Source organism: Triturus cristatus, chromosome 6 (genome assembly GCF_964204655.1).
Source record: "Triturus cristatus chromosome 6, aTriCri1.1, whole genome shotgun sequence".
NCBI lineage: Eukaryota > Metazoa > Chordata > Amphibia > Caudata > Salamandridae > Triturus > Triturus cristatus.
In genome coordinates, this window is record NC_140589.1 from 1,742,289,070 (window position 1) to 1,742,309,867 (window position 20,798).

The 20,798-nt window shown below is 43.8% G+C and overlaps 1 protein-coding gene across 4 annotated transcripts in view; it reads right to left on the bottom strand.

The window, feature by feature from the left end:
- The window catches only part of WDR26 (WD repeat domain 26), a 618,259-nt gene extending 601,369 nt beyond the window's left edge, over nucleotides 1-16,890 (bottom strand). Inside the window, exons 1-3 of one of the 4 annotated variants that reach the window (XM_085613001.1) lie at nucleotides 16,180-16,890; nucleotides 14,958-15,057; nucleotides 14,765-14,863 (exon numbers count right to left, since the gene is read on the bottom strand). In XM_085613001.1, coding sequence (XP_085469127.1) covers nucleotides 14,765-14,863; nucleotides 14,958-15,057; nucleotides 16,180-16,472 — 492 coding nt within the window. In that variant the 5' untranslated portion in view covers nucleotides 16,473-16,890. The remainder of the gene's footprint in view (nucleotides 1-14,764; nucleotides 14,864-14,957; nucleotides 15,058-16,179) is intronic. The other 3 variants (XM_085613004.1, XM_085613002.1, XM_085613003.1) reach the window with 3 other exon arrangements.
- Between the last annotated feature and the right edge of the window lie 3,908 nt (nucleotides 16,891-20,798).

The following is a 20,798-nucleotide window of genomic DNA, read 5'->3' on the forward strand; positions in this document are numbered from 1 at the left end:
TGGTGTCCCGCAGGGAGCCTCTCTAAGCCCAACTCTCTTTAACGTCTATGTCTCCTCATTCGCTAAGATCGGCAGGAAATGGGGCTTCAGCATCTGCTCCTATGCAGACAATACACAGCTACTACTTGCCTTTGAAGGAAAAACACGAGGACACCAGAGATAACCTAGTCAACTGCCTCTCAGAAATAGCAACCTGGATGACGGAGCACTGTCTGAAGCTGAATGCTGAGAAATCCGAAATCTTACTCTTCGGAGGGGCTCACTTGCTCTGGAATGACACCTGGTGGCCTCAGTCACTAAGAGCTGCCCGGGAACCAAAATGTGTAGCAAAAAACCTGGGCTTGCTGATTGACAACGCATTAACCATGCAAGATCAAGTGCGAGCACAATGCGGAAAACGTGTTGCTATGCTTAAGCTATTAAGAAGACTTCTTATGGATCTCTCTACCCTGCACAAAGGCTATCACCCAGGCATTACTCTCTAGTAAACTGGACTACGGTAATGATCTTTATGTGGGCATGCCAAAGTACCTTTTTCTCTCGACTGCAGGGGATACAAAATGCCGCTGCCAATCTGGTTTGCAATAAAAGCAAATACAGTTCAGCATCAGAATGTTTGAGGGAGCTCCCACTGGTTACCCGTGAGTCAAAGGGCCAAGTTTAAGCTTCTGTGTTTTGCACACAGAGCACTACACAAATGCGGTCCCCGAATACTGCAGGTCAAAATCGAATTTAACATCCCGCACAAAAATTGTGGTCTTGCCACCATGCCCTGGCCAAAACTAAGCGCATCAAGAAAGCTAGGGCAGGGGGCCGTTTCTTTTCCAATCTGGCAGCTGTCCATTGGAATGAACTTCCTTTAGACCTTCGCCTAACGAGCGAATAATTACCGTTCAGGAAGAAGCTGAAAACATGGCGATTTCCCAGAATATAGATACTAGCACCTGCAGCCCTTAACATAGCTCCCGCTGCTCCTAGATGAGGAGTCCTCCACTACCACCACCTCTTTTTCATGAAAACACTGCCTAGCACCGTGATATCACTTGGGATGAGTGTTGCGCTTAAATACAAATACTGGGAATATGGAGCTCTTTGTGGAGCAGCTACTTACAACCTTGCTGGGCTGCGACACCTTCTCCCTTGTATGAATAGTGGAGAGCACACATCGCCTGCTGGCCCCCCAGCTGCCCCCCCCCCACACCCTCAGATAGCCTGGCTCCTAAATTATAGAGGGAGAGGGACACAGCATTGCTGCATGCCAGAGAGCTCCAGATGATTCGTTAGGAGAGCACCAAACTTTCTCTCCACCCTGACTTCACTCCCCAGGAGCAGGAGGCACAGAGACTGTTTGCCCAACTGAAGCGGTAGCTGAGGGTGCTCAGCATTGACTATGCCATGCTCTACCCAGTACGATTGAGAGGGACGATGGATGGCAAATTGAAGATTTACACAGACCCTAACAATCTTCAGACTCTCAAAGGCATACACCAAGACTAAGCCCCCCCAGACATGCGCAGGACCCAGTCTTATAGGACAACACCACTCACAGTGAATTGGTCATGTAACTATTTAAGTGGTAATTAACGTCGAAAGGCCACTACGAATTTTAATTCTAGAGTAATTTAGGAACATGCCTACAGAAGCAGTGTAGATTGTTACATCAAACCTTGCTGAATTACACAAAGCCCGTGTGAATAAAGGAGGGACAGTCAATACACATTGAAGTGTGTCACTCAGGATGTATAATGTTAGAAAAATGAATAGTTACCATACAGTTGTTGGGGCTATAGCTTATAATTAGGCTAGTAAAATAGCAGTGGGACGCCTTGGATATGATATACATGTTGACAGACGGTGAAATAGGTACCAGAGCTGAGAGCAGCTCCCGGGTAATCACTGCCCTCATGTGTAACACACAGTTTTGGGAGGGACGTTTGGTCAGTTGGAAGGGGGAATAAAAAATAAAAACCAATGGGTGGGGACTATAAGGCCATGTCATTTGTTGTGGGATGTGTCGTGGCTGGGGGATTCCTACATATGCCGTATGAAGGAAGCATCAGACAGCTATTGCCACTTTTTATGCCCCCCTTGCGGATCTAAATGAGTTGGATTGACTTCAGGAGGTTGAGGAGACACACCTATTTACCTCAACAACAAGGTTCTTCAAGCCAGTGTTGAGGAAGCTAGCGCCCCACCTATTTCGAGTCCAAATGAGATTTCATTAGATCCCCTACCTTATGCGCATCCCGCAATTAACTACACGCCCCAGGTGAGGCTTCACGCGACTCTTTCTCCATTAGCTTCTCCTGGTAACTAACTACAACCCCGGGAGGGAATTTAGTCTTAACTCCTGGAACGTGGCAGGCTGTTCTTCCAGCCAGCCAGGCAGGCTTGAGTCTAGTGCATAGGGTGTTTGGGTGTCGACGACGTTTCGATGCCACATTAAATATAAGGCATCATCTTCAGGACAAACAAATAATGCACTGCTGTCTTGATAATATATCACACCTTTTTTACAATTCTAAGGTGGCAGAGAGTCGACGGTTCATTAAAGGCGCAGAAGCGCTCAACATCTGGACTTTGGGGGTTGCTGACACCAGCGTGATCAATTCTGTTTGCTTTATGGCAGAAAGTCCTGTTGGGTGCTGTGTGCCAGCTGTTGGAGAATGCACGATCGCATTACTTCAGTGAGCGTGGGCAGTATCTGCATCTGCTTCGGAGTTTCAATGTTTGTCCTGAAGATGATGCCCTATATTTAATGTGGCATCGAAACGTCGTCGACACCCAAACACCCTATGCACTAGACTCAAGCTATAACATTGTGCAATGGTGTTAAAAGATTAATTTGTGTCTGTCTATACTGAGAACAACTGTACAGACCCATTTTGGCTTGCCTTTTGGCCAATTCGGTGTTCATTGTTCTGTCTTGTGTTCTGTTGGTCACGGCTGTGCCCACTTGTCATTTGAATGTTTTGATACTACTTTTGAAAAATACTATAATAAATTCTTGTCCGGCTGGACAAAAGACATACATTCTATTCTAAGTGTATGGTTATCTATCACACTGTATTCCTCCTGAATAGGGACCACTGTTCTCTATAACAAGGATAAAGATATGGGCATGTGAAACTATTTCTACTGCCCTTTCAAAAAGTCTGAAGTTTAGGCAGTTTTCTGCGGGCTGCTTACATATCTAGGCTCTTTATAATTGACTGAGCCTGTATGGCCTGCATTGGTAAAGTTCTTTTAGCGTTAGGATGTGTATAGCTTTGCCCCTGTGAGTTTTATCAATTTGCACTATATACTTTATGGTATATATTTTTATTTTTAATTGTATGAATATACGACTATATTTTATTGATGCGTTTGCACCAGAATAAAGCAAGATTATATATACATACATACACAGTCATTCGACATAAGTAGTCAAGATGATGGAAGCAGAAGGAGCTTGAGTAGCATCATTGATTGATGTTGTAATTTCAAAAATATATTATAAGCGAAGGTAAAGAGCACATTGCACCGCCAGTAGAGGGCGGTACTTCGATAAGTTTTCTATCTTGGAATGTCAGGGGGCTAAACAACCAGTGGAAAAATTCACAAGGTGGTATTAACACAGAGACATCACATAGATGTTGCCATATTGCAAGAAACACACTTAGCACTCCATTCTGGGCTCCTGTCGCAACATACATTGAAAGGTACTTGTATTGCAGCGGGATTCACAACACATGCACGAGGAGTTATGGTGTGGGTGCGCGAAGGCACAGGCTTACAAATTCATGAAGTAGATGGCAACCCTGGGGGGGGGGGGGGGGAGGAGAATATGTAATAGACCACTGCTGCAAAGATAATTTAAATGTGCTAGTGGTAGTTATTTATGGGCCTAACTATGACAATCGCTCCTTGCACTATAAACTCGCTACATACATGAATATGCCCAAACTTTGGGGCGGCGATTTTAATTGTGTTCAATCCACATATCTGGATAGATCTAGGGGCCCTCTCAGAAGACATTCAGCTCAAGCTAGAGCCACAGCTGCAATAGCAGAAGCAGATGGCCAGTAGTTGTCTGGCGCCATCACACGCCTCAGCGTAGGGAATATACTCACTACTCAGTGTAAGACATACACACTCGCTTAGATTTCTGGTGAGCCTCACGAGACCCACTGCACTTTATAATCGAAGGTGAACATTTACTGCATACATACTCAGACCATTACCCAGTAAGACTGAAACTTAAGACCAGATATGCAACCCAAGGCCATCCCCCGGCATTCCGCGAGGAACTTGCGCAAGCAATAGACGACTGTTTTAGCACCAACCTAAGGAGTGTCTCCGGCATGGTCACTATTTGGGAAGCATTCATGGCTTGCATCCGTGGCATATACAGGGGTGCTCTGGTCTATTAGAGATCGCTTGTAGAAAACGGAGAAGAAGCTGGCCGTACTGGAACGCACGACACGGAGTGTCCGAGCCTAGGGAGTGTCTCCAGCATGGCCACTATTCAGAAAGCATTCAAGGCCTACATCCGTGGCATAACAATCAAGGCATGCAGGGGTGCTCTGATCTATAAGAGATCGCTTGCAGAAATTAAAGAAGGAGCTGGCCGTACTGGACCGCACGACACATTATCTATTGACCACCACAAACCTTTTCTCTCTGCTAAAGCTAGACTTTCAACGAGAGCAACAATGCAGGCAGTGCATCGCCTACAATACAATAGTGAGCCCAAACTCCTAATCCCATTAACACTCTGATACCATGGACAAAATAGCACAACCCACTCACCTCACTCATTTCTAGGTTAAAAGTATTAAATTTGACTTGTCCAGGTCACACGTGCTGCCACTCCCTGTGGCATCCTGCTTGACTACATACTAAACCGGTTATTTAACGTGTACACAGAACCAATTGCAGAACTACTACCATCAAGGAATGGCTTTTAACCAACATTCAATTTCACATAACCAAACCTCAAATCATTGTTGTCTTGTAACTTCTGCAGGGTAAAAGCATGCCATTCAAACATAATTTTGGGGAATTTTCTGAAACCTAAGCAAAACAAACCTGAGTTTGCCATCAACAAATGCTCACAGCAACACCAAGGCCAGACAAGGCTTGAAAGAATGTTTATCTGTTACTGCCAAAACTACAGGATTCAACATTGGTGCAAACTGTGGAGGTCAGACAAATTCTAAATCTGTGTGGACCCAGCTCAGTATACTGCACAAAAACGAAAACCTCTTTCCCACCACACGTTTGTTTGAAAAACCAGGCATGTTCTAAGGCACATTAACGGTGTGCGGGGGAGGGTTGAAATATATGGAGACAGCCCAGCTAGTAATTCTTCCTGCCTTCACCCTCTTGAAACCTATAATGGACACAGCAGCTGAGCTGAACCACCACGGAAAATTCTGACATCTACAAGATACTTCACGCCAACAAACGGGACTATCAGGAAAAGAAGATCACAAACCTCAAAACAAATATGGATCATAATTGCTAGACAACATGAAAGTCAGGGTTGCAACGAACTATCTAAACCAGCATTGGCATAGGCAATAGGTCTCGCTTTTGGGACCTTATAAGTATTTAGTTATGCAACACAATATCCTTGGTGCAACAACATCAACTATTGCATGGCTAAACACTTGTAAGGTCCCAAAGGCGAGACCTATTGGCTATGCCAATGCTGGTTTATAAATGCCAACACCACCCTGCCAGGAGGATGGGGACCAAAGATGTTGAGCTCAGTATGTTCCAGGCACCACCACTAGCAACACTTGAGTGGCCCACACTACCTGCAGTGTCTCTGGGCACTTTGTTGAATTTAAAGCGTGGTGAAGTATCCTTTTTATTTTAACAGCACCAAACCCACGCATCTACAATCTCAAAGAATCACAAACTGTCCCTTTAGGGCCAGCAACACTTCTTAGTAAATGTAATGCTGGATTGAAGGAGATAGAGATAGAGATAGAGATAGAGAGACCTGCGCCTGTTTCCCTTGCGGGAGCGAGCAGGAACCATCTGTTAGCTCGCTCCCGCAAGGGAATTGCCAAACGTGCACGCGTTGCCATTCAAAGCAATGCAACGCGTGCACGTTTTTGACTGCAAAACGGCATCGATTACTAGAGGTCTTTTTCCTATGCAGCGCATGCAAGACCTAAAAAACCCGACCTCGGACAAAGTGGACATGGCCCTTCCAGATAAGAATTTAGGTTAAAAGCATGCCTACTTTTATGTTCCAAGGACCCAGAGTGTGACCGAGAGTCAGTGTGAGTACGTTCATATGTAATGTATATACAATAATGTGGCATGTGTGAGATGCCACTGAAAATCTGAATCTCTCTCCCAGCCCATAATCGCACAGTCTGGGTAAATGTCAAACGTGTGTTCCAGATGCAGCGAAGGAATAACATTCCTTAAGGTTCACTCCATTAAGAAGAAAATGCAGCAGCGTGACAAACCATGCAGTGCTGCGATTCAAAAACAGCTTGCTGCAATCTCACTTGATGGCGTAGCTACAGTGCCAAGAGGACATGTTCAGAAGTCAAAAGCTGCTTCGATTTTCCATTGTACAGTCACTGACTCATGTAAGGATTTACTTTCACATGTCCACTGAGGGATTTGGACTTATTACAGCACTCAATATATCTTTGTAGGTTGACCAACTAATTTCTCCCCTCTAATTTGTTATTTTACATTTACAAAGTTCACGACTACTGCATGGCTGGCCTTGAAATCATTAAAATGTTTCTAGACTGTCAGGTCTACTAAATTGAATGATCTACTCAACCTAACTATGCAATACGTTTCACCAATAAACTAGTCTCAATTGTATGATCCTAGGCAAATGTTAGCACAGTTGCCTTGTTCTTCATTATCACATAAGAGTACCTTCAAATATGAGAGTTTAGCAGGTCTGCTATACAAAACAAATGTGGGGATTTTATGGACTAAAATTTAGCTCCCTGTATAATAAGAATCTTGCCTACATATGGGGTACACAGAACACTTGGCTTGCCTCTTAGTTCACGAATAGCATTGTCATCAGGGCGAGAGCAGGAATGCTTCTCAGTTCATGACTAAAGATTCTCCCTTTTAATAAATATATTACTAAAGCATGATGTGGTAGTGCACGGTCATGTACAGGAGGCATATTTTCAAATGAAATGGGCATATACTTTCCCATTAATGTGCAATTTTACTGATAAAGCAACTTAAAGTACAAAGTGAACAAAAACGATAATGCACAGAAATCGGGTTTTAGCAAATATTTATCATTTGCATATCACCAAGTAAAGTGTTCTGATCCTATTAAATTTGCTTCCATCACACTTCGGAATTACCCACCGCTCAAAATAAGTGATTTCCTAACAGCTGTGGGTTTCTTTTTTTTTGGGGGGGGGGTTGTACAAGCTATTTAAATGTGTGTAAGGGGGGGGGGCATTTAATGACCTTTTGGATTCACACTCCCTTAGCAGACAGTTCACTTTAATAAATCCTCTAACTTTGGAGTTAGAAAAACAAAAAGAAACACCACTTTCCAGGAAGAAATAAGCAGAAATGTGTAAGAAGATAAACTGAAATTTGACCTCCGTCTTTGCAGGCACAGTAAATGTGGCTAGGAAAAAAAATGTAAAGGCATGTTTATTGCTCATTGATTTTCTGAATGAACAGAACACATGTTCTTCGTCAGCTCCTGCACTCTCCAGAAAGGACCTGTAGACCCTAAAAATAGAAGGCCTAATAAAAGCGGAGGAGCCATAAGAGTGGGCTAGAAGATTGGAGGCCTGCATGGTGATATGCAGCAATATTTACAAAAATTATTTTAAAAAGTTTAAGTAGGGGTACACAAAATTAAGGCAATTTGCTTTTGCGACATTTTCAAAGTTCAACTTAATGCAAAACTGGCGTTCGGTACTTACTGCCTTTTAGCGTGAACGTGTCCTTGCATTCATTTTGGACACAAGCATGCATTTTGTGCTTCAAAGGGAGGGGGGGGAAGGGAGGAGGAACAGCCACGTAATAACATGATGTTGAGTAAAAGCATAATTCCACATAACAAGGAGTACCGTGAAGTTACTGAAATAATGCCACTGTAGTGCGAATTATACCCATGTCCAAGCACAGGGTACAATGCAAAACAGACACAGAATTACTACAAAGAACAGAACAACATTTTGACAACTCCAAACCACTCTTAAACCAACATGCCTGAAAAAGTAATCTTACTTCGAAACACTAGAGTTGACAGAGACAGCAGTTCAAAGCGAGGAAAAGATTTACTAAAAAGATACACTATTTCTTCCGAATGTTTCCTCTGCATGACTGACTTCTTGACTGTGTATAAAGAATAATCACAACAACAGTGAAGTGAATATCATCCACCCCCCAAAAAAATTATAATGAAGCCCTCAAATCTAAAAAGGTGCTTCCGAGGTCAAAACTACTGGCAACAAGTAAAATGCCTAAAAAAAAAAAATTTTTTAAAAAAGGAGGGGAACAAAAACATGAAATGGTGCAAGCCATAACCACAAATCAAGTTACTGACCCCACAAGAGTAAGAGACCACTTGATAACATGAGAATCTCTCCTCTCCAGATAAGACACCATACATTGATAATGCCCACTTGACCTTGCCATAGACTTGCACAAAACAAAATCAATGGATGCGAAAAACTGGAAACAGTCAAGTCAATATATCGGATACTAATTAGGTGGGAGGGGGTGGGGTCTAGGTGTCCCAAAGAACACTTGCTTTGCTTGTACATTTTTGAACAATTGCTGCCATAAGGTGTTTCAAATATATACTCATACCTCCAGCCAGCCCTAGTCGGGTAGCCAGACCAAGAGAACATGCAAATACAAAACCACATTGTCTTATTCTAAACTTAAAACCCTGTTCAAAATACATATGAATATTGATAACAATAGTTTTTGAAGATTTTATGCACTGCGATCACAAACATCTACACTGCAAAGCTGTATACTTCTTGCACAGCACACCGCAGCAGTGTAGAGTGATAATTATTACCCTTTGTGATTCTCGATAATCAAAATGCCATAAGGAGAAATATTAGGAATTGGAACTTAAGATTTCCAACACATCAAAAACAAATAAGCATATGGAAAACAATCGGAGAAAATTACTAAAAAGTGTATATAAAAACTGGAGTGAAATGTTACTTCTAAAGCTAAACAGATACCCAGGGAGTCAATAAACTATCAGACTCACGAGCCAGATAAGAGGATAACGACTTTTGTACGACCAGGTTTTAAGCTTTTTCCTACATAGGGAGAAGTTGGAGTGCTTTTGATTTTACATAACCTGGCTGCAGGAAATGAATCGGATCTGTAACTTTCTCTACTTGGAAGAACACTAGAACTTCAATTGAACACTATTTAAACAGGTTTCATTATGCAGTACTTGTAGGCACCAACAGAGATATTGTGGGACAGCGAGTTCCAGTAATCTGGACATGAGATGAGAGCCGGAATTAGTTTTCCAGGAAGTTACAGGTAGTAGGAAGAACCGTCGAAGCATTTGTAAGATGTGAGGACAAGTGGCAACCATCCAACTAACTTGAGCTGTAAGAGAAAGCTTGTTGTCAAAAAAGGATGCCCCCGTTTTTAGCTGCGAACTAAACATCATCAGGGCAGACACTACCTCTCTGGCCACCAGGTAGGTGACCAGGGTACTGAATATTTACATAACAAATGAACATGTCTTGTCTCAATCATACATAAACTTTTGGCATGGAGGCATGTATTGACGGAAGCTGGTTAAAGTTGAATTAAGATCATCCAAATCGGAGACAATCTGTAAGCATAGGAACAACGCAGAAACTAAAATCTAACTAATGTAGCTAGCAGAGAGATGGAAATATTTAACTAAGTTTGATTCAGAACTAAACTCTGCAGTATTCCACATTGTAACTAAAAGTTAAGATAGCTGAGAAAATTAACAAGCATTGGCATAGCCAATATGTCTCGCTTTTGGGACCTTATAAGTATTTAGTTGTGCAGCACAATATCCTTGGTGCAACAACATCAACTGTTGCATGGCTAAAAACTTATAAGGTCCCAAAGGCAAGACCTATTGGCTATGCCAATGCTTGTTCCTTTCAGCCATAGTTTGACATTATTCGGTAATTTTGACAGGACTCTGTCAGTTGATAACATTTCTTCATTGGTGGCAAAGAGGAAGTGAAACTGCTGATAACTGGCCGCTAGGGGACAGCGTTTGGTGAGCAGCGAGACAGAAACGCATCTCCCCACTGCACATAACGGTGTAAGGAGCACGCCTTTAATATAACACTCTCCGAGATGTAGCTGGTGCGGTAAGATAGAAGGGGCGGCGAAACTCATTCATCTCACACACCCATTTAACGTTGGCAAGTGCCTGTTTGTTGAGGAAAATATGAATGTGATAAATTGAGTGATTAGCATACGTAAAGGTCACCCCTCCCCCTAACCTAGGCACCAACATCAAATCTTTACCGGCGCAGTAAAAATACAAACTGCTGGGGAAAGCACAGCAAGCTAAACTAACCATTTGCACACACTTTAGAGTTGATAAAATCTAAATGTTCTTACCACATTCCTGCATTTAGTTCATGTGTTATGTTTATACAGCACTCAAGAGGCTACTTTAAACACTAGTATAACACAACATGATTACAAATCTAATGTACCACGTCACACATGTTTGTGTCTGACATCAATAAGATAGGTTGAAATACAAATAAAAACAGCTTAAGCATACCTTAATTTGTGTTTCAGCATGTCAATGTACATGCACTTATAATGTTAGCCTATGAGTATTTTTTTTAAATATTAATACAGTATGCTTGTAGGTTCACTCATTGCTTTAAACATACACAAATAAGTGTATTCAAATTAATATGTCTCCTCTGTAGGATTACAGCGGTCTATTTTGTGGTTAAATTTGTACTGTACAAATCTACATGTATGCATGCACACATTATATACATATTTACATCGTTAAAATATGTAGCTTAACATGTACAACACTTTGATAATGTCATGCCTTGACCCTCCAAATTATCCTTCAAGGCACAAGGGAATGAATAAGTAGAACCATCGCATTTAATATAAGATGAGCGAAACCTTAAAAGGTTGAGAGATATGTTGTGGGCAGAAACACGTGTGAAGAGAGATTGAGGGTGGTAATAGGTGTGCATCAGAGATGCTGTAGAGTTGTCTGTGGCCGATTACCAGTGCTTAATTTGTGCAGGTTTTTGCTTGTGTTTGGCACAGACATGTTTTTTTTTTTTTTTAAACTTTGGCACATATTTACGACAGCCTGTTCCAGCCCCAGCCTATTTTTAAAAGAGCGCAGGAGCAAAGTGTTTGCAATCTGATATTAATTATAAAAATACACAAAAATGCTATAAAAGATAATGAATTTTATTTCCAGGCTGCACTGTATGGGATAGGCTGAGCTGAAGCACGTTGATATGGTTATTGTTTTCAATTAATAAGTCTATTCTGGTTCTTAGCCCCTTGAGTGCCCCGCCCTTTCCCCGCCCTGTGCCAGCCCTTTCATTAGCGGGCAGGGTTCATGACGAGATAGTCTCGTCATGGGCACAGCGCAACCGCGGCCCATGACGAGACCATCTGGTCATGGGCACTCAAAAGGTTAAGGCACGTCATAAACAAAAGACAAATCTGTTAACAAAGTAAGATATAGAAATAAGTCCCTGTAAGCCAAAATCAGCTTCTTACGTGTGACCCGTTTACAGAATAAAACAAGCGCTGACGCTGTAGGGAGTGGGTCTGGGGAGCCCGTAGGCCACAGGTTAGGGGAGCCCTGAGGCCGTAGGGGTGCCAGGGGTTCAGAGGATGCATGCCATATTATTCAGGAAATATCTGTAATAGACAGCAATTTATTTTTTTTAAATGCTTTTAGAATTTCTTTTAATATTTGCGGACTATTAGAATGATATTTAATATTTGTGACGTGAAGCGCAGTTTGTGAAAGCTAACGCTGTTTTCTAATTCAACGTAAACCGTTCAGAATAGCCCACACTGGCCCTGAATCCAGGCCAGGTTGTGTGTACGGACACATCTACAGGGACATGGCACCATTTTTGTGAAATAAAACAGAAGCAATAAGATGGAAATCCCAGTGCAGCAGAGAGCGAGTGGAAGGCGCAGCCCTAGGTTTGCAGCGACTGTAAATCGTACTTTAACGATCCCACTGGAGCCAGGGGGGGGGGGGGGGGGGGGGGGGGGGAGAGGAAGAAAAAGTGAGTGTTAAAATAAGGCACAAAAAGTTGCAGCTGAGGGAGATTACAGCAGCGAGGTTTCGGATATCGAAAGGAAGGGATACACGACGCAATGTGGGCAGCATGGCATTAAATCATGCTGCCGTTGTGCATCATAGATGCCGTACCAAGAGACGGATCACAAGACAAACAAGTCTGGATTACAGGGGAAAGCAGCGGCGCCAGCAGTGCTGCTTAAAGTGTGTGCGATGTGAGCGCGAGAGAGACAAGCCCAGGAGTGGTGCGTGCGTGGTCTGCTGTTTTTGGAAGCACATACTAGTGCTTGTGGTGCACCGCTGCGCACTCCCGCAAGCTGTATGCCACCACGAGCATGTGCTTCCAAAAAGAGCTGAATGACAGCTAAAGGTCCTCCTATGCAGTTCATGCGCACTGCATAGGCGAGACCTAAAAAAGGGAGGGCGGGGGGGGGACGAGTGGGAGTATGGCTTATGTCAGCTAAGAAGAATGGCATTCGAGATTGCTGCATTATGAGCACGGTTTCAAATGCCAAGCAGAAATCAAGAACAAAGACAGGAGATCCTTCCTAGATAACAATGAATCTTAAATTGTTGGCCTTCACCAAGGCAGTTTCGGGGTTAAGTAGCAGCCGAAGGCCAGATTGAGATGCAGCAATACTAAATCCGATCAAAAAGTTCTAATTATTCTTTAAATTTGAGGTTTAAAAACCAATATAAATAGACCAAATTTACAAACAAGAAGAAACTCATACTATATATACACACTTACTGGCTGGTTATCCCAGTGTAATATCACAAAATAAAATGGACGGAGTGTCGAAACTTTTCAAACACTCACCCCCAGACATAGATCTGGGTATAATCCACTGCTATCTTGCTCACCCCAGTTTGGACCCAGCAATATGAAAAGTTTCAGCACTCCATCCATCATCTCAATGGATCATGCAAAGATAATAAACAAAAATGAATTGGTTATAATTAATGCAGACAGCCCAATAACACGTGTCTATGGTTGCAGTACTGCATAAGTGACACAGAACTGCATTTAAATGGAGGCAGTGCCTTAAATGTTAAGCGCTCCCTTGGATGACTGTGACACATAATCCCCTTTTACACTGCACGTCAAGTTAGAGAACATGTGTAAACCAAGTGTGCTTCGCTTTCTAAGAATTTTTCGGCTCAGATAGAGTTGGGGGAAGTTATTTCCATTTCACAGTAAATCTTTTCAAAGGTAATGCCCCCAGCCTGAATTTTAAGTAGAGATAGCAACGAAATGCATTCGTCTTTGAGGTACTTTTGATATTTATCAATTGAAGTGGTGGATGGACAAATACACCTACACTAGGTGCTTTGAAACAGGTGGTGGTGATTTAATGACATGGCTTATTGAGACAAGAATGGTTAACCCATAACATTTATACGCAGTTTAACTATTAGTTTATGAATACTCTAATAGACAATGTAAACAAAACAAAAAACACATACCACACACAAAGGCCAGGGTTTATCTATTTCGTGTTGATTGCGCATATTTTGCTAACATCTATAAACTTTTTTTTTTTTTATTCAAATGATACTATAAACAAGGCACACCAATTAAGATGTATTGCATAATACAAATGACCGTGCTTCCAACAAGTTCCCAAAAAAAAAAAAAAAAACAGGCGTGAAACGGGATGAAGTTTCGGGGCGGGGTACCCTCTATTCTTTTTCATTTTATGCGCATGTAAAGATCGCTTTTAAGTCTGGCGTGTCTCAAAGCAAACGCAGCCAAGGCAAAAGATTAAAAACATATTGGACACGCTCAGTCCAGCCCAGTCTACAGATGCAGCAGCCGAGCGAACAGCTCTGATCGACAAGACATCTGTTAGTGCGGCTTCACTTCCTGCAGGCTCTCCCCGCCCTCCTCTCTGACAGGAAGCTGCCCGTTTGACAACAAATGAATCAGCTTGAAGGAGAGCAGCCATCAGCTGATCAGGCATTGTTTACACTCAGGCCGGGCGATCCCTCCAGGCAGCGAGCGGTGCTGACCGACAGCCGCGCGCACCACTGAGGTTTCCCTGTCAAACTTCGTGAGCTGGGGGCAGGCTTACTGGGGCACCGCACCTCCACAAACCAAGCACAAAGACCACTGCAAACAACAACACATATATACAAAAGACTCGTAAAACAACCCCTCTTTCCAACCCTTCTGGAAATAAAGCAGTCATTGTTAACGCGTGCGCACAGCAAGCTCTGACACGACCGTGAACATTCAGTTGTGCAAGGGATCGGCAATGTCAGGTCCCGTTCCAGAATATACGTGTCCCTCCAGTGATGCAGAGGTACCAACCATTTTCAATTCTAACAATGTTATTACTTGAAACACAGGTTTATTCACTCAAAATATGTGTCGAATGAACAGCAGTAAAACACAATATTTACTTCAATTATGCTAGAAAGGCAAACAACGCCCATTAGTTTTAGAAGCATGACAAATTAATTGCACACCTTTTTAATGAATATTTGAGACGTTTCTAGTGGGCCTCTTACCACAATTGCATGAGGTGAGTGGACTAGGGATTTAAGTTCGTTTAGGTCGTTTTCTGCCTACAAAGACAAAATTAAAAATAAAGATCAGAATAAATTGGGGTATTAAAATACAGGCCCCATCCACCCTCTGGAATCTGCGGTCTGCTGTTACCTTATCCCACTCTCCTTCCATGACATGATTGCGGAACTTGGTGGCAGAAGGATGTTCCAAACGACATCCCGACTCTTGCATAAGAAGATCAACGGTCTGGCTGCAGAGGGAAAGAGAGGGATGCCATGTTAACCCGATGAAGTTCACAGTCCTCGGTTTCAACACACTTCGTTATTTTCGAGCGCAGAATTCAATCACACACAGCGGGCGACGAAGATTTGCCTCTGCGAGAGACTGCTAGATATTTCAAACGCAAAGTCAATCGTAAATTCAAACAACGATCGCCGTGTGAATCCAGTAAATATAAGACGCAGTGCCACACTACACAAAGCAGCGCCAATGCGGTTTTATTCGTAAACAGAAATAAGCAGGCCTTTGATCGGATTCCGCACTGTCTTTCATGCAAGGCTCAGGCAGGCAGTCACGGATACAGAGGCTGCCAGCGGACCCACACTCCATGAAGCGAGGGGCACTGAACCAGCTCTGCTCGCAAGTCTCTGAATGGTCTCCTCGCTCAGTACACTTGTGCAGAATCACACCGTGGGTCCGGTAACCATCAATAACCGGGGGTATTTGGGGTGGGGGTACTCCTGAACCCACGTAGAGCCACGTCTTGGCGTGTTTCAAAAGCTAAACAATCCCCAGGGATAGATCAAAACAAATCGAGAAATGGCCTCCGAGTTTTCAACATCCAGGTCTACCAAGATGGGAGGAGCGGCCTTCTCGCTCAGGATGTAAACAAGAGCTCGTGTGATCTGCTACAGGCCACCCTAATCCTAAAGTACACCTGTGAGGCGAGACCAGGACGGACACTGGACAACTACAGCGAAGGCTGCGTTAAGGGGTAGGGAGTCAGCTCCCCGAGACTTGCCTTTCTCCGCTAGCTCGCACAGTGATTCGGCCTTTCCGTACCCGTTTGGCACACTTCTCCCTGTTACTCCCAAAAGGAATGGCACTGTCACCACGGCGATTAAACTGCCATGAGAATAAACCACCACTGCCTACAGCCAGCTGTTCAAATAATCCGATCTCTCTGAGGAGACTCCTGGGAGCCCCAAGACTGACACCTCACCAATTTGCTGCACCTGGAGCATACATGGATCCCTTCATCTCCCTCATTCCCTCAACCACTGCCACTGTTGTCTGCTCGGTGACAAACTGCCCAGTCCGGCGGAGGCTTTTGCCTGCCCTCCCTCTTAACAACCCCAGCCTGGGCACTCACTTGAGCCCCAGCCCGTTGAGATGCTGCCCGATGAGGCGGATGACATCCTCGTCAGACTGAGACAGTCGCTTCTTCTTCTTCAGAGCGGCCCCCAGATCGGGGGCGGCGGTGGAAGCGCTGCCCGAGGAAGAGGCGGCTGGGGTGACTCCGTTGTTGTTGAGGTTCAGGTTGTTGCTGTTGTTGAGGCTCAGCAGCCCGTTGGCGTGCGCAGGCTCCGGAGGAGCCTCGCCGTTCTGCGTCCCCGGCTCCTGCGTCCCCTGTCCCCCCGGCACCTGGGCCCCGTTGGCCTGCATGGCGGCGGCGCTCTGCGGGCTGAGGCTGCGGGGGCCGCCGCGGGAGGGGGGGAGCGGGCCGGGGCCGGCGGCCTGGGCGGCTGGGCCTGCTGCTGCTGCCGAAGCCCCGGGCTCTCCTGCGCCCTCCGCCGCCGAGGCTCGCAGCTTCTTGCGCGGGGGCGGGGAGGCACCGCCGGTGTCCGAGTCCGATGAGGAGGAGGAGGAAGCAGAGGCCAGAGTTTCCTCGCCGAGAGCGGCCGTGGTGGGAGACGGCGGGGCTGGGAGGGGAGAGGGGTGGGGGCGCGGAGTGTGCAGGGGGAGGGGGCGCCCCGGGCCTTCGGTGGAGCCGGTGGGGGGATCAGCTGCTACTGACTCGGCTGCCCGTACTCTACTGTGAGTCGGTTCTGCTCAGCTGCAGCCCTAATGGAGTCCAGACGGCGACGTCACCGGAAATTCCTGCACTGTCTTGCGCTCACTTCCGGTGGCAGGTAGTGCTACAGTAGGCGCTATGTAAACAGACCGGTGTCAGAGGGGGTCGTCTGTGAGCCGTCATCCGGCCAATGACTGTCACGCGCTGTCACCCTCCTCCGTCACTTTTGACCTCTCGCCTCAGCAACGCTAAGGTCACTACTTTGCATGGCAAACACAGTTTTGATTTAATTTTTTTAAAACTTTCACTGTGAACGGCAAGCCTGAAAATCCACGGACCGTGTGGGCCAAAACGATTGTAAAACATCCAGAGCAGCAAGTGGTGTAAAAGCTGTCAGTTGATTAGCAAGACTTGAGGGAAACCTCTCTCTTGGAAGAGGGATCCTGCTAACGTTTCCCTCATAATATGTCATAAAAAATATTATTTTCTAGATATACTCACGGCTTTACATAGAAATATACAAGTAGAGGTACCCACTCTTCAGAGTACCTGTTTGCTCCTAACAAATGTGATACTCTCACATTAAATGTATTGCTGTAGTGCTGAGACGTGCAGGTACTCTCCCTTTCAGATTAGAGAAGTGCAGGTACTCAGTACCAGACAGTACCTGTCCATTTAAAGCGCAGGCTATACTCTTCCAGGGTTGTCTTTCAGTCCAACACATTTAAAGGTAAAGGTCAAGTTAGACCTTCATTTTGATGTTGGACAACCCTAATTAAAACGTTCATAGCTGTCTTATTCACCTCAACTCCTACGATATTGGTTCCACCTCACTCCAATTTCTCCTTTTCCATTCTAGCAACTTTCCACTGAACATCTCCACCTCCTCCTATCATTCATTGTAACCTCACCTCTGTCCTAACCAAGCGGTCTGTCACACACATATAATATAACCCACGATAGCAGTTATCCCCAGTGCTCTTTTCTTCACTTTTTCATTCCTTCTCCCTTTCCTTCCTTCCTTCTTTCTTCATGGACGTTGATTCATCAATATGCAATGGATAACGCATGTGACATCACAGGAAGTGACATCATATGACTTCCAACTCCAATATTTCCTGGACATGATGTAGCATGTGCTTTGACCCTGTTACATTGATGTAGCGCGAAAACCTGGATAACGGGAATCAGGACAAAACCCCGTACCTAATATCCTCCCTTCGTCACAGACCAAATATCACATTAACACATTCACTCTTACAATCATTTGGTGAGGCCCATAACACCAACATTCACACTTCGCTTCTCACTGGTCTGCACTTACAGGAGAGATGAGTGTTCCAAGCGCTGACATGAAAGGAATACCTTATAACCTATAGAGAGAAAACTTATTTACACTTATATACAATAATACCTTTATTACTGCACATCATAAAGCTAAACATTAAGATACTCCTCCCACGTAATCGACGGATCAATTTAGTTGGATTGAGTTTGATGATTTAGTCCAGCATACTCAAATATCCTGATCTACTCCCCTTCAATAAACGACCAAACACATTTTCTTGTTAATCAATAATTTGTTTATCTAAATAATGCAAGAATTTTAATTCCATCTAGTAAATTTATTAATCGTTACGCAAATCACAGAACACCATATTTACCTATTCTGGCTATCAGTCGTCCCCTAAGTCATCAAATTTAGTCGTCAGCACGCTACAGTCCCAAAGATAAGATCAAGGACCAGAGACGTGCAAATATCGATCAATGCCCATAGATCTCTTAAAGTCCGTTGTTCATCAAGAAATTGTGCAGCAATTCAGTCTGTCAAAGATTCAGGAACACAGCCGTCACGTAGCGTCACCGTTGTCTCCGTCAGAAAAAGGAAGAATCAGACCAGCAAGCAGCCAAACGAACGACAACAACTAACTATTCTTTCTATTCTAACGTCATTTTTATAATGGAAATAAGGACCAAAAGTTACAATATTGAGAATTTGGGCTCATCCTGTTGGTTGGTTGGGATCGTCCGGTGAAGTTTCACATAGTTCATGATGTCATATTGTCAGGCATGATCCATCCGGTTCCTTGCATAAGTCCTTTGTTTGAACATTTGGCAAGCGTCCCATCGTGACCTTGCTAAGGCACACCATGGCTGGGGTCATGTTGAGGCTACTGGTCGCACTTGGTCTGAAACCTCGTGCAATGGTGGCCGTCGCGTCATGTATCAGTCGGCCATCTTGTTTTTAGGCCCAAAGGATAACTTAAGCGAAACAAACACAAAAAGTAATTAAAACAAGGAAATTACAAATAAAAATGTTAAACCCTCACTAATTCCCCTATGTGCTCGTAATTATCTAGCATATGGTGACATTTAAAGCGTTCATATTCACCCAGTGATGTCATCTGGTGCAACATACGATAACGTCACGAAAGCAACATATATCATGCGATATTCTATTCTTCTAGTATTAGTATGCGTACATAGGTTAATTACAAATTATTTTGGCCAAGCAAAATGCAAATCCCACGTATGTTTCATACATTAGTAATGTTGATTAAATTTTCACACAAACACATTAATAGTATTATAATTAATAGATTATGCTAATTAGTATGAACATGCAGAATGGGGGGGTATACAAAATTTTGTACTACCCGCTCCATCAACATCACACTAACTGACATAATTAATGGTAAGAATACCATGTTAAGTGCACTTTTAATAGAGTATCAACAATTTCTAACACAGATGGACAATGATATGATGAATACAGGTTTAGCCAGGTTTCTCATAGCTGGAAGCACCACTGGAATGCATGTAGGGGAATTTTGGGCTATATTTTTGCCACCGGACATCTGAAAAAGAATTTGGGTGTCATCGGCATTAATAATAATTTCTGCCACAAAAGAAGATAAACGAATTGCAAACAATTGCAGGTGAGCATGTGTCATGAGTGAATTAAAATAGGGAGGAGATATCAGGGCCCTGGTAAATGCCATAACACTGGTACTCGGTTTCAAATTCCTTAATAAAAACAGAAGAAAAGAGGCATTTGGCAAAACAGGAACAGTTTTGTTTAATCAAACAATTCGGCCATAAGAACAGTTACAGGCACGAGGTCTGAGAACAGTCTCAATTTACATTGGGTTCGCGTTAGTCTTTTATACAGTTTGACATCAAGCAATAAACGTATCCAGTGAACCGTATATGGTGAGGAATGTTGGTTGCTGCCTTAGAGTCATAAATTAATGGTCAACTGTTACTACAGTTGGGTTTCGACCTTGCATGGACTCAGTGTGTCCAGTGATGAATGTATCCAGATGTCCGGCGTGGGAAGCGCATGATCACTACGTGTGCTAGGCCCTGGTTGGCTATGTGTTCCTAACTCATGTGGCATCTGACTTTATGGTGTTTTCAAATGCACGTGTACCCCCTCTGGACATATGTGCTTTATTGGGTGCAATCTCCCCTCACCATTGTGATGTTTCTGCCCCCATCTGTGGGACTGATCAAGAGTTTTCTGCCCACGTGTTTGCCTGCCAGCTGTACACCCTCCCATCTGTGACCCATCAATCAGTAATCTCGGGCCTAGGTTGCAGGGCCTGCCTGACTACATACTTGTGTGTCAAGGTAGATGTGGAGTTCGGTACCGATGATTCTATTAATAAGGATGATAGTTCATTTGTGTCGATAAACACATCAATATCCATATTAACATTCCCCCTCTAGTTTATTCATCAACTACACTATCTAACTCATTCATTTGTACCATTACGTTATTAGGTTCCTGCTGATCCCTTTGCTCACTTTTAAACTACAACAACGTTTTTAATTATTTGCATTCTACCTAATTTGAGGACTGCATTATTACAGCAGGTGATCCCCAATTCTACAACCCTGACCCCTCCCTCCATCGTGGTCATTAAGTACAGCACATACCGATGCTGCTTTACCATGAGACGGATGGCTCTCAT